General features: G+C 45.3%; 1 protein-coding gene across 3 annotated transcripts in view; it reads right to left on the minus strand.

The window, feature by feature from the left end:
* Positions 1-3,798: 3,798 nt before the first annotated feature.
* PCNX1 (pecanex 1) overlaps positions 3,799-26,322 on the minus strand; it is a 617,237-nt gene continuing 594,713 nt past the window's right edge. For all 3 annotated transcript variants that reach the window (XM_085627291.1, XM_085627290.1, XM_085627289.1), the window contains exons 34-36: positions 22,653-23,080; positions 15,940-16,080; positions 3,799-7,682 (exon numbers count right to left, since the gene is read on the minus strand). In XM_085627291.1, coding sequence (XP_085483417.1) covers positions 7,542-7,682; positions 15,940-16,080; positions 22,653-23,080 — 710 coding nt within the window. In that variant the 3' untranslated portion in view covers positions 3,799-7,541. The remainder of the gene's footprint in view (positions 7,683-15,939; positions 16,081-22,652; positions 23,081-26,322) is intronic.

A 26,322-nucleotide genomic window follows, 5' to 3' on the forward strand; every position in this document is an offset into this window, starting at 1 on the left:
CGCAAGGAGCCGCTCAATGGCGGCATCCGCATCAGTGTTAAACAAAAGCACCCCGTCAAAGGGCAGATCAACCAGACGCTCCCCAACGTTCTCAGAAAAAACGCTGTCCCTCAGCCAAGCATGGCGACGCAGAGCTACTGAACTAGCCATAGTGCGGCCGAGAGCATCAGAAACGTCCAGGGCCGAACGAAGAATAAACGCGGCCAACTTACGGCCATCCACCACATGGCGTCGCAGATCAGCGCAGATACGTTCCTGAGAGGCAGAAGACAGAAGGGACTCCACAGAATCCCACAAGCTGGAAGTAGCCCTGGCCAACACACACAAAGCGCTCGCAAAGCAGCACTAGAGGAAGCGAAGAGGTTACGCCCCCATAAATCCAACCACCGGGCCTCCCGTGACGGAGGAAACAACACCAAAGGTAAGGAAGGGAAATCAGTCTGCAGAAGAGGGCCCTGCTGTCCTTGAAACGTTCAAGAGCTGAGCATGCCTAGTTTCCAAAGAGACATGTCCCATCAAATGGCATGTCCTTAAGTGACTGCTAGACATCACTCAAGAATCCAGTGAGACAGATCTAAGCATGGTGCCTAAGCACACCGCTGGTCCCGACTTCTCTATCTAGGCAGCTGGCAGTGTCAAGGCCCAACCTGATGGAGTATCTTGTTGTGTCTTCGTCATCTTAAATGAGGCATTGGAAATTTGATCTCACATGAAATGGGACCATGGGCAATATTTCCACCACCATGTCCCATAATATTTGGGTATATCATCCCCAGCTTGTATTGACGGACTTGAGGGAAAGGCTTGTAAAGAAAAATGTCTGTTTGGCGAATGCTGTACCGCCTTACAACTGGCCTACTGACAAGAGGGCAAAATCCTGGTTTTTGCCCAGGTGTCCAACAATGCGTCCGTAGTAGAGGCTTCTGTTTAGACTGTCCAGTGTGATGTACTTCCATCAGTGCATGGGTCTTGACTTAAGTGGTGGGCAAGGTGAAGTCTAAGACCTCAGCTGTCCTCTTTAATACTGTGGCTGATGAGGGTTAGGAACCCGAAACCGGTCCCAGGATGCTTGTTTCCGGTCCAGGGAAGATATGGCTTGGCAGTTCGGGATGGACTGTTCCCATGAGGCACAGGGTCAGACTGATTTGCATATGGCCATGTCTGAACTGGGGTGGTGGAGTGAGCTAAAGAATGATGATGGAATAAACCCAGATCAGTTGACTGGGGGCGAGTGTTTGATTTGCTCAAACGCTCCGTCCATCATCCCCTTTGGTATCGCTTTGTTCGCCCTAAGTTGGCAGGGTATGCCCAGATGTGGGTCCCTTGCTCACTTTGCCACTGGATTCAAGATAGCCTGGCTGATGAGGGTTATGAACCCGAAACCGGTCCCAGGATGCTTGTTTCTGGTCCAGGAAAGACATGGCTTGGCAGTTCGGGATGGACTGTTCCCATGAGGCACAGGGTCAGACTGATTTGCATATGGCCATGTCTGAACTGGGGTGGTGGAGTGAGCTAAAGAACGATGATGGATTAAACCCAGATCAGTTGACTGGGGGTGAGTGTTTGATTTGCTCAAACGCTCCGTCCATCATCCCCTCTGGTATAGCACTGTAGCAATGGAGGCAGACTCTTCAGTGGCCACTTTAGGAAGACAAGTGAGAGACCAAACTCAAAGAATGGATTTATCCAAGCCACTGGCACCCTGTAAATCCCAAAACATATTTTTGTCTTCATAGACGTGGCTAGAACCATCACTGTCTTCTCCAAATTCATGATGGAATAGTGAGAATTACTCTGGGTTAGAATGGGGTAAATGTGAGGTTGGTATGAGTCAATGGGATACGCTCCGGGCTGAAAGGACTATTGGCACATCCTTGGCCACTGGATGCATCAAAGGCAAACTCCTCCTTGAAAGTCAGCCGTCATTTCTTGGGAATACAAGACAGCATGGTTGAGTGCTTTCCAAGGGGCTGCTTAGCTGAAATCTTGCCAACCTCTGGGTGAATCAAGAGCCGTTTCTTCCAGGTGTTGAGCTCCTCTGGCAGGGTCTCCTGGATGGGAGCTCCAGATTCCTTCAATGTGGGCATGTTGGTGTTGGCTTAGTGCTCTGTTTCAGAGGTGCTCTGCGTATATTTCGGCTATGAAGTGGGGAGGATCGGTATCTTTTCATGTGTTAGGGGGCTGAGGAGGGTCTCTTCTTGGTGAATGGGTAGATGCTGAAGCGGTTCCCTTCCTTTTCTTCTTTCTCAGAGGTGCCCTGGGATGGTGTCTCAGGGCTGTGCACTGATTAAGCTGTTTGGATCCAGGAGGTACCCTCTTCTTCCTCAATGCCAAGTGGGTCCTGTTTGCCCAAAATATTCGTTGTCTCAGAGGATGGCTGCTGCTAAATTTCTGAGGTCGCCCAAATCTCTTCGTTTCAGTGCCTCAAGGCATTCTTGCACTGGAAAGTGAGATACTACTCAGAGGAGGTCTTGTGGTCAGGGGGAGAGGCGTGCTAGTTCACCTATGGGTACTTTGTGTTCCACCTAGGACAAAATTAGAAGGGTGTGCTTACCATCGCCCCCTTTCTGCAGCATTCTATATGGCAAACCTCAAATTGAAACAGACTCAACCTGATTCAAAGACTAGAGCGCCTGTCACTGGGTATTGAAGCGACACAATCCTGTTCTGAGTAGAGCAGTGTTCCTGTCTGGAGAACCATTGAACAGCGGTGATGGCAGTTAGGCCCCAAAAAGGATACAAGGGACACTTCAATCCTGAAGTCATTGCTGAACACATCTGAACCAGATAGAAGAAAAAAAGCCAATCAAAGGTGGAGTCAAGGCCCATGAGCATTGCGGACTAAGTGAGGAGTTGCAGCACAGACTGACTCAAAGCTACTTCGAAGAAAGACCATGTCTGAGCCCAACACTAGATAGTAAGAGCATGCAGAGTAACCCTGGGCGTAGTACTACGCTCGCGGAGCGTGCGTAGTTTGCGCTACTACGCGAATTGCACATAGCACAGTGCAAAAACGCGTAGCGGGCATTTTTTGCTTGCTCGCGGTCCTTAACGTCAAGTTGGCGACCCCGAGTGAGCAAAATCAACATCCCGGCGAGACTTTTTCTTTTTGCGATCAGCAACATCAAGTTGCCGATCGCGAGCGTGGAAAATACACCTCCCGGCGAGATTCTCAACGTGTGGAGGTCAGGTTTCTCATTGCGAGTGGTCGCGTATGCTTGCGACCGCTTGCGATGAGAAACTACCAGTCCGTGTTGAGAAAGCTGCCGCTCGAGTACAAATCTACTCGAGCAGCAGAAAACTACTGCATGCACTGTTCAAGATGCCGTTTGCAATGATTGCACAGTGCGGACAAGCATCCGGCACTGTGCAATCAGTGCAAACAGCATTTACCTACCGCACTACGCAGTGTGTGTAGCTATGCATAGCGTGCGAAGTGCACTTCGCATAGCTACGCGTATCGCGACTACGCATACTATGCCCAGGGTTAATGCAGAGCAGGTGTACCTTTAGTTACACATGCTGCAAACAAAGTGTAATCCATATTCTGGATGTTTCTGTGCCAATATGAGTCCTGCATTTAGTCAACAATACACTGGGGAACTGTGGTGGTTTGAGAGGCGTGTAAACCTTTGTTTCTACTCAATCTAAAGTCAAATCTACTGTATAGTTGAACCCTACCACACAAAATGTTATGCTTGTAATTTTCTTTAAATTAACTACATTTCCATTACAGCACTATTTAAGTGTAGGTACTCCATCAAGAACTCAACAAAAAAAAAATGAAGACCACAACAATTGAAAAGAAAATAATTTTATTTTTCAGTGTTTCCATCATGGAAAATACTGCTTTGTTGATGCAACACATTGCAAAAAAAATCTCTGCCTTTCTTTAAACAACTACAATATTTACAATATTTTCAATAACAAACATACACGCAGACACACACACACAAGTACATTTAACCCCATCTGTGGTCATGATTCTTTTGCTGGTAGAAGATTCATATGCTTTTTAGTAGCCCACTATTATCTAAATATCACAGAATATTCCCTTTAATGTTGATTGCACAATTATTTCTTGGTTCCTCTCTCCACATGCACATTGCTATGTCCTCCAGTTATTTTCTTGCAGCTGGGTGAGCAATTGTGGAATATGGACACAAGAACCATCTTAAAGCTCTTTTTAGGATCACTGTGAAACCAAATTTCACACATTGACAAAGGTTTGAAAGATATTTGCTGCTTACACTGGGAACTTTTTAAGGATATAATAACTGAGTAGGACAGGTTTTGAGGAGTTTAAGGACATTAACCTTTATTAAGTTTCCGGGCAGCCACCTCTCATTCTTTACTGCTTGAGTCGCAAAATGGAAATTAAGCATCTAGTGGTGTCTTAATCACTAGGTCAGCCGGACTGTTACATTTCTCTGAGGACGTTTTAGAGAAGATGGCTTAAGATACTGGTTCTTGCCCACAAATTGGTGCCCCTTCATGTCTGGCCTGGCTATATCATCACTGTGAAGCATAGAGACAAGGGTAGTTAATGTCAGAATGCACCTGACCCATCCTCACTTTCTACAAATCGGGAGCTGTGCAGAAAACTCAAGAAATCTGCAGGAATTATAATTATATTCTCAAAATGCTTCTTAATCAATGTCTGCTAAATGCTGTAGTTTGAAATTAAATCTACTACCAACAGTACAAAATACTCACTGCCCTTTAACCATAAGTAAATTCAAGTCTTATTCAATAACATGGGAATAAAGTGCCACGAAAAAGCTTCCGAGAGCAAGGCTGCAGGGTAAGAAAAGCCTTGGATACATTTTATTGAGATCTTATAGCAGTTGTGTGAGCATCAAGCTCAAATTGGCCATTACATTGGCAAGACCTCCGATCCATGGTATACAAAACCGTTTTTTCAGGTTAAAAACAATGTAGAGGCTGTGGGGGGTGTCCGTCCGCTATCCACCTGCACTGAAAATGTCCTTGCTTTTGAAGTAGTGCTTCACTAGAAATGTGTAACATTTGCAAACAAGGAGACCATCGATACTTCCCATATTAATTACCTGCTGAATACTTTTCTTTAACTCAAAGAAATAATTCAGCATGAGACTAATACTATTGCTGTGAAGGCTATACAGTTTAAATTTAAAACAACAACATTTGAAAAATCTGGGCTAAAATGAAAAAGGAAGATAAATCAATTTTTTCCAGTAAAAGGTAGGAGGAACACAATGACCACCTCTTACACTTTCATTCTTTTCAAAATATCCCCACTTCTGGTGGTGAACTGGGGTTTAAAGGCCTGATCCTTCAGTTAGCCTTTGCTGTCCCTACAGAAACAGCATAATGGAAATAATTCATGAAAGATTTAGCCAAGCAGCTTATGTTTCGGTTCATATGTGTGAATGCATAGTGAAGAATTTGCTTTATAAAGAGAAGACGGCTGCTCTCAAAGTTGACGGGCATTTTTCATAGGTAATCCACATTTGAGAATTATCTTTCAAAACAAAGGTCATTATATTTGATGGGTATAAAATAGATGGATAGTTAACTTTAGTTGCATTTGTTTGCATTGATGTCTTTGCCACTTTGTTGTTTCCCTGAATACAAACAAAAGAAAACGAAAAACACATATGTGACAACACAAATATTTCACAGTTATAAATATTCAAAAATTACAGTTACATACAATATAATCACTGGAAGAAATTCAAGTCATACAAATAAATGAAAAGGCGAGATGGTATTAATATATCCGTGAGAATTAGGCTTATGCTAGACAGAAAGTACAGGAAATATATATACTTCGGGTGGTTTAGAGTATGATCGCATAGGTTGATAACTGTCGGCGCTTTAAACACTGCAGCACGTATGGACTACCAAAAACAATCCGGCTATGTCCATCAACTGGATATACCTAGTCTAGTCATTCCATCAATGATCCATGGGGCATTTGTAAAATGAAATGTGTTTTTAAATCTGCTGTGTGCATCTTATGAACAAAATTGAGAAATCAGACAATGTAATGAAAAGGCTCCCAACAACCTGAAAAGGGTCCAGAAATTGTGGCTTGCCTACTTTTAGGAGCATGCCTGACTTAACATATGCTGATTTCTAGAACGTTCCTAATAGTGTTTTGAACTCAAAAGACTGCTGATGAAAGAGTAATAATGATAACAGAGATCAAAAAATATATTTGTGCAGGTGAGAAAATACTCTGCTCACATCCCTGGGAAAACGGGGGACTAGGCACCACCAAACTCTATGCCCACTGTAGCCTAAAAACACAATCAAATGACTCCAAGCAATGTGCAGTATGATGTACCATGAACACTAAATATTACAGGTGTGTCCTTGGAAAATGTCCAAAGCAGGCTGGTTTGAAGCTCAAGGGATGGTGTGCACTGCGATAAGGCATACATAAGCAGCAATACGCATGCCAGCATATAATAAGGTGCTTATGCTTCAATAAATCTTTACCGCAAGGAAAGCAGAACTGTAAATTTGTTCTTCTCCAACATGACTTAACGCCTGCTAAATTTATCACTGAGCCCAGGTACGGCTACCCACTTATCCTAGTATCCAAAAAAGAGCAGTGTCTTTTAGAGCACTTATTCCCAGCACCACCCAATTATATCCACTGTGCCATCTTTAAATTGGTGTTACTACCAAATTACTTTTTTCCAATGTTTTCATTAACACACATCTTGGGATATTCAAATTATAATATCTTAACTGAGAAAGTACTCCATTTCCATATAATTGAAAAAAGATATCGTAAAAAATTTGTAAACCTTAACACAGATTAACAATCCAATCAAACAAACATCGTCACAACACAACTTTGGAGGCTAGATGGAGAAATGCAGTAAGAGCAGAGATGATGAAAGGATTTGTAACTACAAAGGGAATTTAAATTATGGTATATTATCTTTATATATAAATACAAGTTCTGATAAATCTCAGATATTTTAGTGCATTGCCGTAAAAAAAAAATCATAGTGCAGTATTATCATTTGCAGTTTGCTGTTGAAAAGGGAATATGGTACAATTTTTTAGGTTCGTGTGTGAATCGCTAACACATTCAGCTCTCTCTATCTAGAGTGGAAGTATTTTTTTATTGTTTAACACATGTCCATTTAAAAAAAAAATGTGATCCACAAGCTGTATGTGAAATCATGGCAACTATTTTTGGCAAATAAATTATAAAGAGATAATATTTTATGAACTTAAAAATACAGTATGTTAAGTTAAAGCATTTTAAATGCATAGAAATAAATATTTGCTTCTTATCATGAGAGATGCATGATCTCAAACAGGTCTTTTCAATGCAGATGTTGTCTATCTGCAAGTAAAGCAGAACATAAAAAAATATATAGAAAACATCTGGGCTTTTCTGGGCCCTTAGGGCATCAGTTCTCTCCAGCAACCAGACAGATTTTCCAAAGCTTGAGATGGTGACGAGAGAAGGGACCCATACGAAGATTTTTCAATCGCCTGAGTCATTTGAATGTTGACTTTTTTAAAGCATTAGCTCACACTTCAGCCCCAAGTTCCATAACTCCAGTTTCAATTACAGCCACGTATCTGTCCTCAACTTGAACTAGTAGGATAGTTTTATCAATATGGGACCGACTACCCGGATCTCTGCTGCAAGGCACCCAGCGGTGAATCACCTGGTGGCAACAAAGAGAAAAACAAACTTATTTTCAGGCAGCAATATGCCTTTTGTCAATACATCACTGTTACACTGCATGTTTTTACAGTAAGAAAGCATTGGTTCACATACAGAAATCACACAATCGAAAATACAACAACTGAGGGAATAAAAATCAAGGCATCAGAAATCCACTGCAGCTTCCAACCATCTGCTGGCCTCATTAATATAAATCTGCAATGGTTAAATCCTTAAAACATAAACCTAAGGAAACTAGAACATTAATGGCAAAAGGATAGATGTGATGGCCACTAATCGGAAATAAAGCTGGTCAGAAAATCATACAGGTAGCCCCTGCAAGATGCAAAAAGAAAGTGCTATGATTGCTAAATCAAAGTGCTTAATTCCACAAAGGCACGGCTCGGATGTTTATGGAGATGGGGACACCTGAAGCTCTGCATACTCGAAGATGCCAGGTAACTGGTATATTACAGTTCAAAACTATTTCAAGGACAAGACAGAACTTATCTGTGGTAAGAGAAAGTGAGACAGAGGAGATAGCAACATCTCCGGATATTAACTGTGGCTCTTTTGTTACACGCCTCAGTTTCAGGGACTCTCCCTTGAGGAAACCATCTGTATTGTGATGGCTGAGAAACCAATTTATTATCCATGTGACCTTTGCCCTTCATGTGTGACCAGGGTCATACTGACCTGACTCTATATATACACACTGAAGATTGTGAATCCCTTATTTGAGGAAGGTTTCATATCTGCTTCCAAAAGCAGGCTTGCATCACCCACCAGTGAAGTAAATATGGCCCAAAAGTGTGGGCGGCTTCCAACTATCATCCTGCTTCAAATATCTCATGGCTTCTCATAGTAGTAAAAAAGGAGCCACTGTCCAGTACAGTTTTTTTAAAGCCTTGTGAACAATCAGATTTCTGGCCACTCATGGTATAGACCCTGCTTTGATCGGAGTTCAATAAACTATCATAGATAGTGTAGATACTGGAGACCCATCCCTTCTCATATTATTGGTCCTCTCTGCGGTTTTTGACAGGCCTGTCTACATCAAGCTGGCAGGAAGACTTGCTGGGGTGGCAGGGATCGGTGAGAAGGTGGTCAAGCTGGATGAAATCATGTCCGTTGGGCTGCACAGATAATGTGGCTATGGCTTCGCGCCAGGCCAACTCTAGGACGGTCCCCTGTGACTTTCCAATTTCTTTTCAATGTTTATGTACAACTGTTGCATGAAATTCCAACTAATCTGGGAATTAATTTCCACTACTTTTCTGATAACACTGAGGTTGTGTTTCGACAGTGGTAGATGAATAAAAAACAGTTAGCCATTAATGCTGCAAAGACTGAATTCCTGTTGATTAGAATAGATCACTGGCTGAAATATTATAAGGCAGACGGTTGGTCTTTTCCGTCAGTACCTCTGAGGGAGGAGTAAAGTACCAGGTAAAAACGGTATGAGTGCATTTTGATGAATAGGTGGCTAAGTTAACCAGATAATGTGCTCTGCAAATTACCACCACAAGCTCCTATGGAAAACACCTGCTTTTGCAGTTAAACCGTGCAACTATTGCAAAGGTAATTATGTGCTCTATAACTGAATATGGTATTACTTTGCTGGCTGGTACTTGGAAAGGAATATGCTACTTACCAGTATGCATCTGTTCTTGGCATGTAGAGCTGCAGAGCCACACACTTAGGATAGTAGATCACCATCTGGTGTTGGGCTTGGATGCTTGCAGGTTGTTGTTGTCTTCGGAAGAAGTCTTTGGTCACGAGATAGGAGACTCCTCCCTTGGACTACAGTGCGCATGGGCATCCACTCCATCCTCAGATTGTTTTTCGCCATGATGGGAAATGATGGAGTTTGTAAAAATAAAGAAAAGATGTCCATGTGTAATGTCTAAGTAAGACGATGCTGGAACAGATACAGGTCCCGGGGAGGTGGGTGGGCGTGTGTGGCTCTGCAGCTCTACATGCCAAGAACAGATGCATACTGGTAAGTAGCATATTCTGTTCGAGGCATATAAGCTGCAGATCACACACTTAGGATAGACTATATAGTAGTAGTGTCTCCCCTAGCGGTGGTCACCTGTATCAGTTGCAGCGGTTTGGAATAGAGTTTTTAGGACAGCCTGACCCACAGAAGTTTAGTGAAGGTGTGTGCTGTAGACCATGTGGCTGCCTTACAAATATCTTCTAAGGGAATGTTTCCTAAGAATGCCATGGAAGCCCCTATTTGCGTGTGGAATGCGCTCTTGGGGGAACTGTTAGAGTGCGCTTAGCCTTGTGGTAGCATATTTGGATACATTTAACTATCCACCTGGCTATTCCGGATTTGGAAATGGGGTTGCCTTTATGTGGTGGAGAGAAAGCAACAAACAATTGTTTGGTTTTGCGAAAAGATTTGGTTCTATCAATGTAATAAAGCAGGGCTCTTTTAACATCTAAGGTATGAAAAGCTCTTTCAGCTACAGAGTTTGGATTTGGGAAGAACACTGGTAGCTCGACTGATTGGTTAAGATGGAACGGAGAAATTACTTTTGGTAGGAATTTAGGATTTGTTCTAAGAACCACTTTGTTACGGTGTAACTGTAGGAATGGTTCTTGTATGGTTAAAGACGGGATCTCACTTACCCTTCTAAGGGATGTGATCGCAATAAGGAACGCTACTTTCCATGTAAGGAATTGTAGTTCGCATTTATGCAGAGGTTCAAATGGGGGACCCGTGAGCCTTGTGAGAACAATATTTAGGTTCCACACTGGAGAGGGTGGTAATCTGGGAGGAATAATCCTTTTAAGACCTTCCATGAAGACTTTGATCGCTGGTACTCTAAATAATGACAAGTGTTGTCGATTTTGTAAGTAGGCTGCTAATGCTGCTTGTTGGAGACGTATGGATGAGTACGCTAAATTACATCTTTGCAAGTGTAGTAAGTAGCAAATGATGTTCTGGATGAATGCATCCAGTGGGCGTAAATTATTGTTAGTGCAGTAAATAGCAAATCTTTTCCATTTTGCAGCGTAGCAGGCTCTAGTAGTAGGCCGTCTGGCCTCTTTTATAATATTCATGCAGTCTGGTGGTAGGTTGAGGTAACCGAACTCTAGGACTTCAGGAGCCAGATCGCTAGGTTCAGCTGATGTGGATCTGGGTGTCTGATTTCTCCACGGTTCTGGGTTAATAAGGACGGGAGAGGCGCAGTTTTTGGTGTGGAAGTAGAGAGTTCCAGCAGTGTTGTGAACCAGGGTTGACGCGCCCATGTGGGAGCTATTAGTATCAGCTTGAGAGACTGTTGCCTGAGTTTGCGTACCATGAATGGAATGAGTGGGAGAGGCAGAAAAGCGTACGCAAATCTGCCTGACCAGTTCATCCATATTGCATTGCCCTTCGACTGTGGGTGGGGAAACCTGGCGGCGAAGGTTGGGCATTTTGCGTTTTCGTGTGTGGCGAACAGGTCTATGTCTAGTTGGCCCCATTTTTGGAAGAATGGGAGTAGGACTTGTGGGTGTAATTCCCATTCGTGGATCTGTTGAGTTTGTCGACTCAACAGGTCGGCAATCTGATTGTGAACTCCTGGAAGGTGTTCTGCTAGCAGGTATATGTTCTGGGGAATGGCCTCAATCACCAAATGTTCTGTGCGAGCTGGGACAGCTGGAGAGAATGTGTGCCTCCTTGTTTTTGTATGTAATACACGGCTGTCATGTTGTCCGTCCGGATGAGGATAGTTTTGTTCCGGAGATGCAATTGGAATGATTTTAGTGCTAGGAATACTGCCAGTAGCTCCAGGTAATTGATATGGAGCCCTTTCTGTTGAGTGGTCCATGTGCCCTGAGTGGTGTGTGTTAGGAGATGGGCTCCCCATCCTTTGAGAGATGCATCGGTTGTCAGCACTATTTGTGGAAGAGGCTCTAAGAACGGTCGTCCTTTGGACAGGTTTATAGTGTTCCACCATTTTAGAGAGCGATGTGAGCGGCTGTCCACCAACACCAGATCTGCCAGTTGTCCGTGAGCCTGATTCCACTGACGTACTAGACATTCTTGCAAGGGACGCATTTGAAGTCTTGCATAAGGCACAATGAAGATGCATGACGCCATCATGCCTGTGAGTTGCATGAACACTCTTGCTGGAAGAGTGTGTTGAGTTTGAAATTTTGCGATCAGAGCTTGTATTTTGGCTATCCTGGCTGGGCTGGGATATGCTAGTGCTTTGGAGGTATTTATGGTGGCTCCCAGATATTGATGTATGTGTGAGGGTTGGAGATGAGATTTTGGATAGTTTATTGTGAATCCCAAGTTGTGCAAGATTTGAATAGTTTGGCGAGTGTGTAGGATGCATTTGTTGAATGAATTGGCTGTTATGAGCCAATCGTCTAGATATGGGAAGACATGAATCTGTTGTCTCCTGAGATGCGCTGCTACTACTGCTAGGCATTTGGTGAATACTCTGGGCGCAGTTGTTACCCCGAATGGAAGGACTGTAAACTGATAGTGTTGTCCTTCCACCACAAATCTTAGATACTTCCTGTGAGCAGGATGCATGGGGATGTGAAAATAGGCGTCCTTGAGGTCTAATGTGGCAAGGAAATCGCCTTGTTGTAGTAGTGGGAGTACTTGTTGAAGAGTGATCATATGGAAATGATCTGAGTTTATGTACTGATTTAGGAGTCTGAGGTCCAGTATTGGTCTGAGCGTCTCATCCTTTTTGGGGATTAGGAAGTACAGTGAATATACCCCTGTACCCTGATATTGTAAGGTAACTGGTTCTATTGCGTGTTTTTGAAGCAATGAGAGCACTTCTTGTTTGAGCAGCGTAAGATGGTCTGGTGACATATAGCGTTGCTTGGGTAGAATGTGTGGGGGGGGGGGGTAGTGGTGAGTTCCAGGCAGTAACCATACTGGATAATTTGTCTTACCCACTTGTCTGTTGTGATGTAGTTCCAGACAGGTAGGAACTGTGTGAGTCTTCCCCCGACTGGAGTGGAATGGTCTGGGGGGAGTGGAGGAAAGTCACCGTTTTGTGGTGGGAAAGGTACGAGTGTTGGTACTGCCTCGACCTCGTCCCTTGGTGTTGTTTCCTCTCTATCCTCCTCTAAAATATCCTCTACTGGGGGATGTTTGTGTAGAGGGTTTGAATGTGGAGGAGGTGTCTGCTCTAATGTTTTTGGAGGCTCCTCTGTAGAAGGAGCGTCGAAAGGAGCCACGTGGTTGTGGAGACTGCAATGCTCCCATGGATTTAGCAGTCTCGGTGTCTTTTTTCATTTCTCAAGTGCAGTGTCTAATGCTGATCCAAACAGTTGCTCTTGATTAAATGGTGGGCCAAGTATAGTAGTATGTACTTCTGGCTTAAAGCCTGAAATGCGTAGCCATGCATGGCGTCTAAGGAGTACACTTGTGTTTATTGCCCTAGAGGCAGTGTCTGCGGCGTCAAGTGCACATTTAATTGAGGCATTTGAGATAAGTTTTCCCTCTTGTATAAGGTCATTTGCCTGGGCCTTGTATTGGTTTGGTAGGTGTTGTATCAGATCTTCTAACTGATCATAATGAGCCCTATCGTAGCGTGCTAATAGGGCTTGGGTGTTGGCGATACGCCAATGATTAGCGGCTTGTGCTGCTACTCTTTTGCCCGATGCCTCTAATAGTTTGGATTCCTTGTCGGGGGGCGGTGTATCTCCCGTAGTTTGGGAGTTGGCGCGTTTCATTGCTTTGGAAACGACCAGAGAATCCAGAGGGAGCTGCCCTTTGATGTAACAAGGATCTTCTGGGGCAGGTCTATATTTTTTCTCAATTCTTGGGTTGAGTACCCTGGCCCGTACGGGGACTTTAAATACTTCTGTGGTGTGTTTTATGACCCCTTTAATCATGGGTAAAATTTGAACCGACTTCTGAGACTGTTCAAAAGTGTTTAAGAGGAAGTCTTCCTCGGGTGCATCTGAGTGCATGGTGACGCCATGATAAAGTGCTGCTCTGTGTACTAGTTGTCCAAACCCCAGGTGGTCATCTGGAGGTGATGGTTTGAAGGGATATGGTGTAGGGTCAGGCATATCTGGTAGAGGGTATGCCCAGTCGTCCAATGGTACGGTATCTGGATTTGTGAACGGATTATTAAGATCATCAGGATCACCCCCTCCCCCTAGGTCATCATCATCATCCTGTGGGGGTGGTGTATGTGATGGAGATGGTAGAGGTAATGGTGGTGTAGGCAGAGGGGGTGGGGTAGGAGGTGGTACAGGAGAGGAAGGAGGAATTGGTGATGTTGCCGAATCCTTCTTCTTTATAGGAACTGGGGCAGGTGTTGTATCCGGTTTCCGATTCCTACAAGGTACAGCAGTGACATGTCCAGTTTTTGGATTAATATAGATCCTTTCTTGTGTTGGATCTGGGTGGAAAAGTTCTTGGTCTTCAGGAACAGACTTTGGCGCCAATTTTTTCGGTTCCGATCGAGGTTTTGGGTGATCGGTAGAGTCTTTGGCTTTAGGAGTTGTATTATAGTCCTTAGCCGGTGGTTTCGATGCCGATGAAGGTGCCGATTAAGGTTTCGGCGCCGATGAAGGTTTCGGCGCCGATGAAGGTTTCGGCGCCGATGAAGGTTTCGGCGCCGATGAAGGTTTCGGCGCCGATGAAGGTTTCGGCGCCGATGAAGGTTTCGGCGCCGATGAAGGTTTCGGCGCCGATGAAGGTTTCGGCGCCGATGAAGGTTTTGGCGCCGATGTTGATTCTTTGAGCTTGGGAGCTTTCGGTGCCGGTTTGTCTATGCCTTTCGGTGCCGAGAGGTCTTGTGTCTTCGGTGCGAAGGTGCCGGTGGCACAATGATATGTGGTTTGCTCGGGCCCGAGCCGCTGGAAGGCTTGCGTTTCTTCGGAGCCGAAGGTGGGACTTCTGAAGGGTGTTTTCGGTCTCGACTGGGGCCAGCTGGCGAAGTCTTGACCAATGCCTTTGGTTTTGGAGGGGTTGGGGCAGTGGCACTCACGCGTTGCCCCGGAGTGATGGGGTTGTCTGAGTCGTCTGCTTCTGAGATAATTTGAAGTTCCTCGGAATCTTCTTCCGGGACATCGGGACCCTCATCGAAGATGTTTTCTGGTTCCGGGGCTGGTCTGTGTGCCATGATATGGCGTCGAGCTCTTCGATCCCGAATGGTCTTTTGGGATCGAAATGCGGCGCAGGCTGGACAGCTGGACTCGTTGTGTTCCGGCGACAGGCACGGGTTGCAGACCTTATGATGGTCACTGTGTGGGAATTTTGCTCCACACTGGGGGCATTTTTCAAACGGCGTTCTTTCCATGAGCCGTAGGCCTCACGGCGCAGATTTCACTTTGAAAGCTTGTTTTTGAAGTTTTCTACCGGAGTGGAAAAGTTACATCCGAACCCAATGGCGTAAAAAAACAATCTGAGGATGGAGTGGATGCCCATGCGCACTGTAGTCCAAGGGAGGAGTCACCTATCTCGTGACCAAAGACTTCTTCGGAAGACAACAACAACCTGCAAGCATCCGAGCCCAACACCAGATGGCGATCTACTATCCTAATTGTGTGATCTGCAGCTCATATGCCTCGAACACAAACTTTCAAAAAGCTGTCGGAAGTGCAATTTCAGCTGCAAGAGTAGTACTACATTTTTCGAACATCTCGCATATCTTTATTTGGCTATGAACTAGCTTGTATAAAAAGGATTTGCACACTATTGATCTACAAGAATCCTCAGATCTATTGGCAAGCATCTCCAGATTTCACTAGAAAATATTAGGAAGAAAGCGGGAGGCAAGTAGTTTTGGACTTTGTATGTTCCTTGTGAAACTCAGTCCCAGACTTTCTCAGACAAACGCAACAAGTTCTCCTGTTCAGAAGAACCTTAATTCCTTGGTACGCCTTGATGCCTACAGCACGTTGATATCCTCTGTTTTTGGTGCTACATGAGTATTTCATTTGACATTTCAAAATTGTCATGGAGCTGCACTGGGCAGCCACCAGTGATCAAGGGAAGGGGTAATCCTTCACCAAGCACTCGACTGACCACGGGTGGAAACAGCACTCCTTACAGAGCTTTTGAAGATCTGAAAGTCCAAGGAAGTTTCAAAAGCCCAATCTCGATAAAAAAAAAAAAGAATAGAGTTGTAAGCATCCAATGTTTCTGCTGTGATTTCAAAGCCACAAAAACATATTTATCTTAAACCGTACCACATCTGACTTCTGTTTGTGCGATGCCTTACAGCGGAAGAAGCGCAAGCAACTAAAAGGACTAGAATGAGACAGATGCTTACATGGCCCTCCATGCCTTCTTGAGGGCTCCAGTCTTTCCAGCTGCTCCTCCCAGCCTTCAAGCGAATGGTCTCATCAGGCCACTGCAGTTCTTTTCGTTTGGACATGTTAATTGATTCCAACACTTGACTGGGATCAACGATCTACACAATAAGCCGGAAAGGAAAACACTAGCGTTAGTTTCTCAACTTGCTACAGGAACCACATTGCTTTTAGATATTCACTTAGCACAAAAGAGGATTCTTTGCAGCAACTGATTAAAAAGCATGCAGACAGAAGAAAAATGTTGACTTAAAAAAAATAACTTTTACAGACAGGCAGTATATTTTTAAATATACGTTCGCCTTTTATGTGCTTACCATTAATTTCTCCTATGCACCCCTTACTAGAATCCTTTTCTCTGATTTTTTGAGGCGCATAGGTGGATATCATTGCCTGACAAGTTGAGCACGCAACCTCTGGGACACTGATCCACTGCTCGTGCACACTATCACAAAGTGTGTTTGGGGCAAGAAGGGAGGGTAGCTATGCAAACTTGCTGCCTCTACGGGTAAAACCATTCAAGGGAGTTATTTGGAGGACTAGACCAGTGCCACAGAAACTGAGACAGCTTCATGTTGTAAAGGGTGGTCTGTAAGGGCTTGCCAATGGTAACATGTTACTAAATGTTTGTTAGTCCCTGGGTTTTTCCATTTAAGTGCTTTAGGTCAGTTCCTTCTCCTTGATATAATAATGCGAGGAATTTTTATGAACAACATTTTTTATAAAAAAAAGACCCATGTATTATTTCTTCTACACTGAGCAAACAACTGACATTATGACAGTTGGAGTTGAGGGAGGCGTGATGCCCGCCACCCTTACTGATGTCATAAGCTAACCTCAACAGCGTACAGACTGTGGCATCGTTGAAAGAACTAGAGGTGTACACTACCTCAAAGAGAAGCCATAGCTTTCTTCATGTAAGACAATGGGACATTTGTTGAATATGTTGCACTATAAAAGAAACTGGAAACAAAACACTAAATAAAGCCAAAATGCTGGCACTGCGCACCATCTATGTTACTGGAAGTAGTTCTTTATTCATTTTCACATACCACAAGCCTTTAAAAGCGGCATGATCTTTTGATCACAATATGAAACAGAGGATCTACTCTGCACAGCACAAAATACAGTTTTTGTCATATGGAATGCAGAAAGCTAAAACACCACACTGGTCGTGAATAAGTATTGGGTACAGTGCTTTGTCAGTCCCGGACATTTAGAAAACAAAGTATCTCTTACTTTGAGAGGCTTTCCACATAATAGATAAAAGATTTACGGAAGCACAGATAAACTATGTTTCTGAACTCCAGCCTAGCTGAGATAGTAACTTGAATAAGAAGCCTTTTGCCATTCTTATGAGAAAGAAGAATTTTAATCTTCATTCTCCGAACAAGGAAACATGTGCAGACCAGTTTATCTGGGGAGTAAAACTGAACCATAAGTACAAGTTACTTACCTTCGGTAACAATGTATCTGGTAGAGAGTTGTCTAGCTGCAGATTCCTTAACTTAGAATATCCCCAGGCGTCAGACTGGATAAAGAAAATTCTTTGCACCAGCACCTCTGCCCGCCGGCGGGACAGCGCCACACGACTCCACCCAGACGTCGTCCACATACGTGACATCAGCAAGGTCATATAAGTCCCTCCAGGCGCGCTGACGTCAGTTTTCGTCGGAGAAACTTTTCTACACACAACGCAGAGCCACCAACAAAAACTGTGAAAGTATGGAAACAGTGTGCGAAGGATAAAAAATCCGCAAAATAAATAAGGCGGATGGTGCAAAACACCATCATAAAAGACAGTATCAGACACTGTCTACATATAAGTGAGAAAGCAAAAGCGGAACTACGCTGTGAGAAAGAACCCCGCATAGCGAAGCGTAGACCGTTCCCGAAGTGCGAGCAACAAGGGAAGAATATCTCAACAGACCAAAAAATAGAATTATTACCATGTAGAACTGTGACCGTTATTACCATGTAGAACTGTGCCGTCCAACAAGGACGGAGCACAGAAGAACTGCAATGTACTGTAAGAAGGTATCTTCCTTACAGAAAGTACAGCAATGTACTTCAAGCAGGTATCTTCCCTTATAACAATGGAAGTGTGCAAAGAGCTGAAGAGATCGTCAAAGAAGACTACTATATAGAAAACAAGAGCCTCTAGTTAATGCACAGGCAGGCGGGAGGGAAGACAGCAGGAGAAGAAGAATCATTCCCTTATGACAGTGAATGAAAAGGCACCATTTACAGGAAAAAGCCCTTGGAGGGAGTCAGCCGCATATGCTAATTTGGAAAGGGGCGCAACTATGTGAGTACCCTTGAAAGAAAACCTATGGCAACTGAAAGGAGGCAAGAGGAGAAGTCCACGTGGCAAGGTTCTCACAGAACGGGGAGCATGGGTGGGCATTAAGAAATCTGCGGCTAGACAATGTCTCTACCAGATACATCGTTACCGAAGGTAAGTTACTCGTACATCTGATAGAGACATCTAGCCGCAGATTCCTTAACTTAGAATAGATACCATAGCCATACCTTGGGAGATGTGGGGGGGATGGGCAGTCTGCGACAGAACCACAGAAAGTGCCCAAGCTATGAGCCGGCAACAGAGGGAACAATGGGGAAGGCTGTGGCGGAACAGCCAGACAGTAACCCAATTAGCTCGGAAGAGGAAAAGATAACGGGAGACAAGGCGTCCCAAAATATTACAGAATGGTGCTACACCATACCCGTATAAGTATGAAATGTAGAAATGGCACCAGCCATCTACCAGACAAAGAGTGAGAGAGAGAGAGAGAGAGAGAGAGAGAGAGAGAGAGAGAGAGAGAGAGAGAGAGAGAGAGAGAGAGAGAGAGAGAGAGAGAGAGAGAGAGAGAGAGAGAAAGAGAGAGAGAGAGAGATAGTCCCAAACGAAGGAGAAAGAAGGACCACTCTCAGCTTAATGGCGCACTATGTGGACAACAACCAAGGTTGGGGAAAAAACATGAAGAGAGGCAACCAGGGCCAAATGCAAAATGAATGGTATAGGAGTACACCTAGTGCATTAGTGGGAGGTGGTATCCGCAGTTCAAGCGTGAAAAACACTGTACAACAGCAAGATAAGTGCACCAGGGGAGCTCAAAGGATCTCCAGGCCCGCATAACATAGAGCAGACCTATATAATAGCATACAAGTACCCCACTTGGAGTATGGACACCTCAAACAACGGGGAACACCTCTAAGGGCAAACCACAGTCAGAGGCCAGATACAACAACCTGTGGAATATTGCCACAGTAGGCTAATTGCCAGCTCAAAACGCATAAGGCATCGAAAGGATGCTAAATGAAAGGGTAACAACCCCAGAACATGTGAAAAGAAGACCTTGGTAATAGAGGCTTAAGGCGGAGGGCGAAATCCCGCAAGGAGGCGCTGAACAGCCGATTCGGCGAGGGTATCAAACAATAGAACCCCATCAAAGGGTAGATCAACAAGTCGCTCCCGAATATTCTCCGGTAGGACGCTATCCCGTAACCAAGCATGGAGCCTCAAGGCAACCGAACCAGCGATAGCTCGTCCTAAGGAATCGACAGTGTCCAAGGCAGAGTGGATCGTGAATTCAGCAAGGTCACGGCCATCCCGGAAAAGATGAAGGTGGTCAACACGAGCGCCTTCAGAAGCGGCCAAAAAAAGAGACTCTGCAGAGTCTCACAATGCAGAGGTAGCCCGAGCCAAGACACACACTGTATTCAGTGAACGAAGGGCAGCACTAGTGGAGGCGAAGATGTTACGACCCCACGACTCAAGCCATCTGGACTCCCTGGAGGGAGAAAGCATTAACTGAAGCAAGGAAGGGAAGGCAGTCCGCAAAACTAACCCCTGCACGCCTAGGTGAACAAATAAGCAGACTGGGTCATGTGGAGCAGGCCGGTGGTGGTGCAAGACAGAACGAGCCACCCGTTCACCGGAAGCTGGCCGAGCCCAGGTGCCCAAAAGGGCGTCATAAAGAGAAGCTTCAAAGGACAGATGCGGCTCCACATTCCTCGACCCATGGTGAAGGACATCAAGCAGAGGGTCCATAGGCAAGGGGACCGAAGGGGGCTGCATGTTTAAAACACAAGAGGCCAAGGAGACTACTCTAATAAACGACGCACCGGCCTCGGTAGCCCTCCGGGGAGGGGACAGCAACTCATCTGTAGGTGAGGGCTGTGAACTAAGTCTTCCAATACACTGAGGGTGCGACCAATGCCCATAGGAAGGAAGCCCCATTGACGAATGGGGGTCCTGATGGAGCTCCTGAGGAGGCGGGGATCCTGCCGGGTCCATAAATTCTAAGGATGGCACAGGCAAGGATAGAGCAAGCGTAGCCAGACGTGAAGGTGATGCCAAACTCTCCCCAGAAGCTTCCGGAGAAGAGTCAACAACCCGGCGCCAAAACGACTCTGGTCGGCGCCGACCCTGCCTCGTCTGGTGCCGACTCAGCTCCATACAGCACCGAGTCGGCTCCATCCGGCGCCGATTCCACATCCACCACGACAAGGTCCACTTCCGAAGAAGGGGATGGCGTTTGAGCCGGGGAGGCAAGCCTCCGGCGCCGCACTGGCACAGACTCAGCCTCGACCCCAAGTAGGAAGCGGAGTCGGAGCTGGGGAGGCGAGTCTTAGGCGCCGGAACGGCGCCGACCTCGGCTCCGGGCAGGCAACCGCCTGTCCGGAGGGCCGGGGTGTGCCTGAAGCAAAGCTTTGAGCACCGGCAACCACCTGCGACGCCATAGGGAGCCCCACGGGACTTTACGGCACAGCAGGGGCGCTATGGGTCGTAGAGGGGGATCCAGCCCGGCCGCACCCTGACAACACCATATCTCCTTCGTCTCTGGGGGGCAAGGGCTAAATTGGCACCGGGGGTGAACCCACCGGCGAGTTGGTCGGGGTCCCTGCAAGTAGCGGAGGCCCCGAGGACGCCCCAGGGACAGGAGCGGCCCCAAGGGAGGTCTGCAAAGCCGCTGCATATACCTCCATTTGGCCGGAGTCGCCCCTGCACCCGGATAGGGGATGGGCGACTCCCGGGGGTGCACGTCCGGAGTGCTCCGGGAACTAGTGCCCTCGACAACAGGCGGAAGGGAGGTTGTGGACTTCGGCGACATGCGTCACGACTTACCCAGAAGGGGTGAACGATGCCTCCGGGCCCCAGAGGGCGAGCGATGCCGCAACTGTAAACCAGAGGGGCCTGCTGGCGGCGAGGAGGCTGGACGATGAGACGACTCCGACCAGGACAGTCGGGCTAAAAGGAGCTTCATACGGCGCTCCCGCCAGGACTTTGGCTTGAGGTGTTGGCAGGCATCGCAATCTGTCGAGTCGTGGTGTTCGCCCAAACAGCACATACAGATAAGATGTGGGTTCGTCGCAGACATTTGCTGCGAACAGGTGGTACAGGTTTTAAAGCCCGAAGGCATTGCACACTGTCCCACAAGCGAAGCGTCCAAAGGAGCCTGAAAACAGGCCAGAGGGACCGCTTACTCCGGATCCGCGTTGCACGCGGGAAAAAAGAAAACTGACGTCAGCGCGCCGGGAGGGACTTATATGACCTCACTGACGTCACGTATGTGGACATCAGGGTGGGGTCGTGTGGCGCCGTCCCCCCGGTGCGCAGAGGTGCTGCTGCAAAGAATTTTCCTGATCCAGTCTGACGCCTGAGGATATTCTAAGTTAAGGAATCTGTGGCTAGATGTCTCTATCAGATATGAAACAAGATGCACAGGTTTTGGACTATGGTCATTGGCACAGCTACCAGCTAAGGTTGAAAGGCCACCAAGCAGAGATCCACATAGAAAAGGGTCCCTCACGAGAAGAAATTCAATCAGAATCTAATTCTAATCTGTTTGCTGCCCCTCAGTATGAGATAGATATTAAGCTCGCCTGATTGAGGAATCATTTAAAAAGAAGCAGTCTTTAAATATTCATAAAGATCAAACCAAACTATATATTCAGCGCCCCACACGTGAGATGCCTGACAACACTCCACAGTTCAAAGACGTCAAGTCTAACAGTAAGCTGTAAAGGAGATTGCCTGTAACCTTTCAATCAATATTGAAGTAAGCTATTTAAGGGCCAAGAGGTAACCCCCCCCCCCCCTCCCTCCTCCCCCCATTTACTGAAGTAGGTGCAGCAATGTTCACTGGTTGATAATGTTAAAAGCAGCTGAGAGATCTAGCAAAATCAGAGTCTTCAGAGATGGAGAAAAGCTCCAAAGTGTTTTTCCAGGCAGACTCCAAAAGCCACAAATCTTTTGAATTAACGTGTGGAAAGACGCCACTTACTTGATTTCCTCACCTGCAAGGTGTAACAACGTCCACCACCTAAATCCCACAAGCAGCAATATAGCGAAGATCTCAAACTGAAGAAAAAGGAAGCCCCAAAAACAAATATAGGCCAAATGTGGTCCTCCGGGTTAGAGATGCTGCTGTGTCAGTGGGAAGAGAAAGTCTAAAATTGATCCCAGAGGCTAAAATTAAGTGAAGTGTCTCAATAGCAAACTAAAATTGAGGGTCCGAACACAGTGAAATTCCCAAAAAGGTGAACAGTGGGAATGTTAAACCTCCTATTAGTAGACATTGTATGACACACTGATGCTCATTCTAGAGAATGAAAACTGAAAACTAAGCAAAGAAAATGCAACATCAGAATCATCTGGTAATCTTACCTGAACCCTATAAATAACATCCTCCTTTTTGGCTTGTGTAGTGTTTGCATGGCTTGAAGTGCTACCAGTCTGTGCATCATTGGTATTACTCCCTCCTTCTGTCCCGAGAAAACCCACCAAAGCATGCCGCTTGCCTACTGGGATGCTTTGACTGGAACTACTCGATGAAGGCATGCCAACTAAGACTGCCTGGCCTGTCGAGTCTGTTTGGTTCACCATGGAAAGTCGGGACTGAATAGATGTTGGGAGATTGCGGAGGGATATCTGACTTGTCGAAGAGCGGCGACAAGGAACAAATCCTGTAGTAGAAGTACGCAGGGAGGAGTGTCGGCTGTTGTAGTAGTAAGATGACTGGCTGGCAACGGAAGCACGAGCAGGGGAATGTCTCACCAGGCTGGACTGAACAGAGTGTGAACTTTGACTAGTTCCTAAAATTAAAACAAAGTAAACATGGAATTAGATGGGGTCACTCAAATACTGACTACAGAAGCCAAGCTATTTCTTTAGAATGGGATAATAAAAAAAAGTCAATTGGTACTCCAACAGAGCTGTGTCATATACTTTTTTCATCTCTACCAGTCTCAATCATTTTGAGTCAAAGGCAGCACTAAAGCATTGCTAATATTGTATATGTTGTGCACTGTGCCTTCCAATAGAAAATAGGATATTTAGCCCCTCTGACATAATATTTGTGTTTTCTACTTATGCACCCCATTGCATATCATATTTCACATAAATACATTATTTTGATTGCACATTTCTCATTTGTAAACAACTTGCATTTTGTTTTGTTTGAGCATGTATAACATATAACATTTGCTTTATTAAAGTTTGATAGTGTATCAGTTATTCAAAAATATATTCACATAATTTATACGGTTAAATACAACTAGGTGAAGGCGCAACAAGATTAATATGTTAATTCTTGCATTTGACATCATTCAATGTGAGGTCTGCCATTTTCATATTAATTGGGAAATGGTATTTAAGCTGGGTACAGACAAGTACAAGGCAGAGATTAACCTTAGAGATCCAGGGAGACAGAGATCGAGCAAGCAGAAGCAGTAAACATTCTTTGAGAAGACCACAGGCAGGCACCTCTGAGCCAGTCCGGCCTGATCAGCTTGCTTTACACGCCAGAGTTACTGAGCAGAGAGATAGACGATGACCTTCTTCGTACAGAACACCACTTCTGTTTTTCCACTAAGGTATGCTGAGGGGTTAGGCTACCCTAGAAACTCGTACAAACCCTTTTGGTGCCAAGACGGCTTAGCTAGAAGGAAAAAGTGAGGCGATGGATAAAAGACTGGCTACATCATTTCCATGAAGGGACATTCTGAAATACTGTTACAATGTTGCAATTCTTTCTAATAATTTGTTTATTAACTGTTCTGATGGCCACTGTTTTCTTACTTTTTAGGTCAAGTCTAAGCATCCATTGCCTTTTTCTTCGTTCCTTCGATTGTCCTTCAAAAATGCTTACTTGCTATTGGATAATCCTTCCCCTTTGTCCCTCCTTTTTGTGTTACGTTACCTACCACAGAGCACTGCCCAGTTACTGGTATCTTATGTGTTCGTTTTGGGGAACTATTGTTCTTCGTTTCCTGCTTGTGGTGGTCTGTGTCTGCACCCGTCCCCGCCTCACCATGTGCCAGTCCTTGTTTGTGTTTGTTAATCCCTCGGAGCCAAAGGGCAGGCTGGAGCTTGGAAGCATTATTTCTAAATCCGCACAGAGCGATTATAAACTCACGCCTCAGTTATAACAAGAGCTTCCCCCATGGGCTTTGCACGATGTGATTAAACACCATACCGCATCAATTCTGTTTGCCGCTCTTTTATACCCCTAAACTCCAGATTAAAAACGATGAGGGAGATTTGTTATAATAAAAAGAAAGCAGTTGCCTTTGTCTTAACAATGGATAGATTAATTTAGTTGTGAGGTTATTCCGCCCATAATTAATAGACGAACAGTGGTCATCTTCTCTTAATCTCCCCCTTTCCCTCCTATTTGGCTGGACCATCGCCACCGTGGGGTGCTCCCCTTCCATTTGCCGCTACGAAATGACCAGTTGTGATTTGTTTCGTTACAAAGAAGCGTTTGCTCCTAGTGACTACAGGGCCATTGAATAATCATGACTTTGTTTTTCTTGGTTCTTGAGGGAGGGAGGAACCATCATGACCTCGCAAGCCACGCATCCCCCCTGCCTCAGTGGCACAGCACGCAGAGGTTACCGGAAATTATGGCGCTGCCGCGTTGGGCTGTTGGTGTTTTTTAATAAATATAGCTCCGCACCATAGACTGCTTTCCTGTACCAGGTAAGGGCCCCTTGGGTTTTACAGGACGTGCACCTATTTACATGTTTATGTGCTTGCAATATGCAAGGATATTCCGACGTAGCATTTCCATCTATGTGCATGTATATGAGTAGTATGTGCAAGGGCTTTGAGATACAGCGCATGCCTTTGTTTATAAAAATGAGCACACAATGTCTACAGGCAGTAGTATTTTTCTGGTAAAAACCGCAAAGCAGTTCCGGCTATGCACGTGTTTGCAATGACTGTAAAGATTGATCGTAAGTAGCATGTGCACGTATGTAAATAGAAAGTAGGACTGCATTCAGAAACAGCACATGAACCGGTTTACTAATGTACCATATCATAGGTGCAAGGACATTCGCCTGACCAATACAGTCAAATTTACAATTATTTCGATAAAGTGTGCAAGGACTTGCTGTGCGTGCCTATTGTGTGCATGTCTACCTACAGGTGCGTGATCTGCAAGGGCATGCAAATGCAGCACGTGTGCATAAATTGGCTTGAGAGTACACGGTTTACAAGATACTCGCACTTTTAAACCATAGAAACCTAATGCCTCAGAAAGTGCTGCCAACAATGTCACAACTTTATAATATTAATAACTCCCTTCTCATCCTATATACCCTTGGGACACAGTTTGGGGAGTTCCTCTTGCAATCTTCCTAACACTGCCCACATACCCACCAAAACATTTAAAATGACACTAAATGTCTGCTAAATGATCAACAGTACTGCAAAAGACAAACGCACCCTGGAAAGAAAATATTTGGCAGCCCATGGCATCACAAGGATCGTCCTGGAAGCGCGGCCTGTATGCTTTGAGGAGGGGGTGCAGTGGCTCTGTAACAGTTCAGTGGGCTGATACATAAGCGGCCAGGGCTGCCGACTTTGAAACTGGAACCCGGCTGCCTCGGCTCAACATCATGTGATTCTGGGAAAATCACGTAATCTCCACATGCAATTAAAAAACCATTAATGTGTAATGTAACTGGTGCTCATATAAAGCGCTCCAATACATTTGGATCGAGTGGACGCTGCATAAAACTGCAAAACAAAATGCAGATATAGTGGCCTGTCCCCACTAGTTTCAAAACCTGCCAACTCCGAATATCATCCCCAGCTCTTTCCAGACCTGCTGTAGGCTGCTGTATCCTCAGCTCTTTCCAGACCTGCTGCAGGCTGCTGTATCCTCAGCTCCGAGTTTGATCCTACATTATAATTACTCCCAATATCTGCTTCAGAATTCATGAATTTCTATTTTTGAATGCGGCCAGTCAGAAGTCCTGGGTCATCCCTAACTCAAAAGAGTCTCCTTCGCTGCCCACAACGCGCACCTCACAGTCAACCGGATGAC

The sequence above is a fragment of the Triturus cristatus genome, chromosome 9, assembly GCF_964204655.1.
Source record: "Triturus cristatus chromosome 9, aTriCri1.1, whole genome shotgun sequence".
Taxonomy (NCBI): domain Eukaryota; kingdom Metazoa; phylum Chordata; class Amphibia; order Caudata; family Salamandridae; genus Triturus; species Triturus cristatus.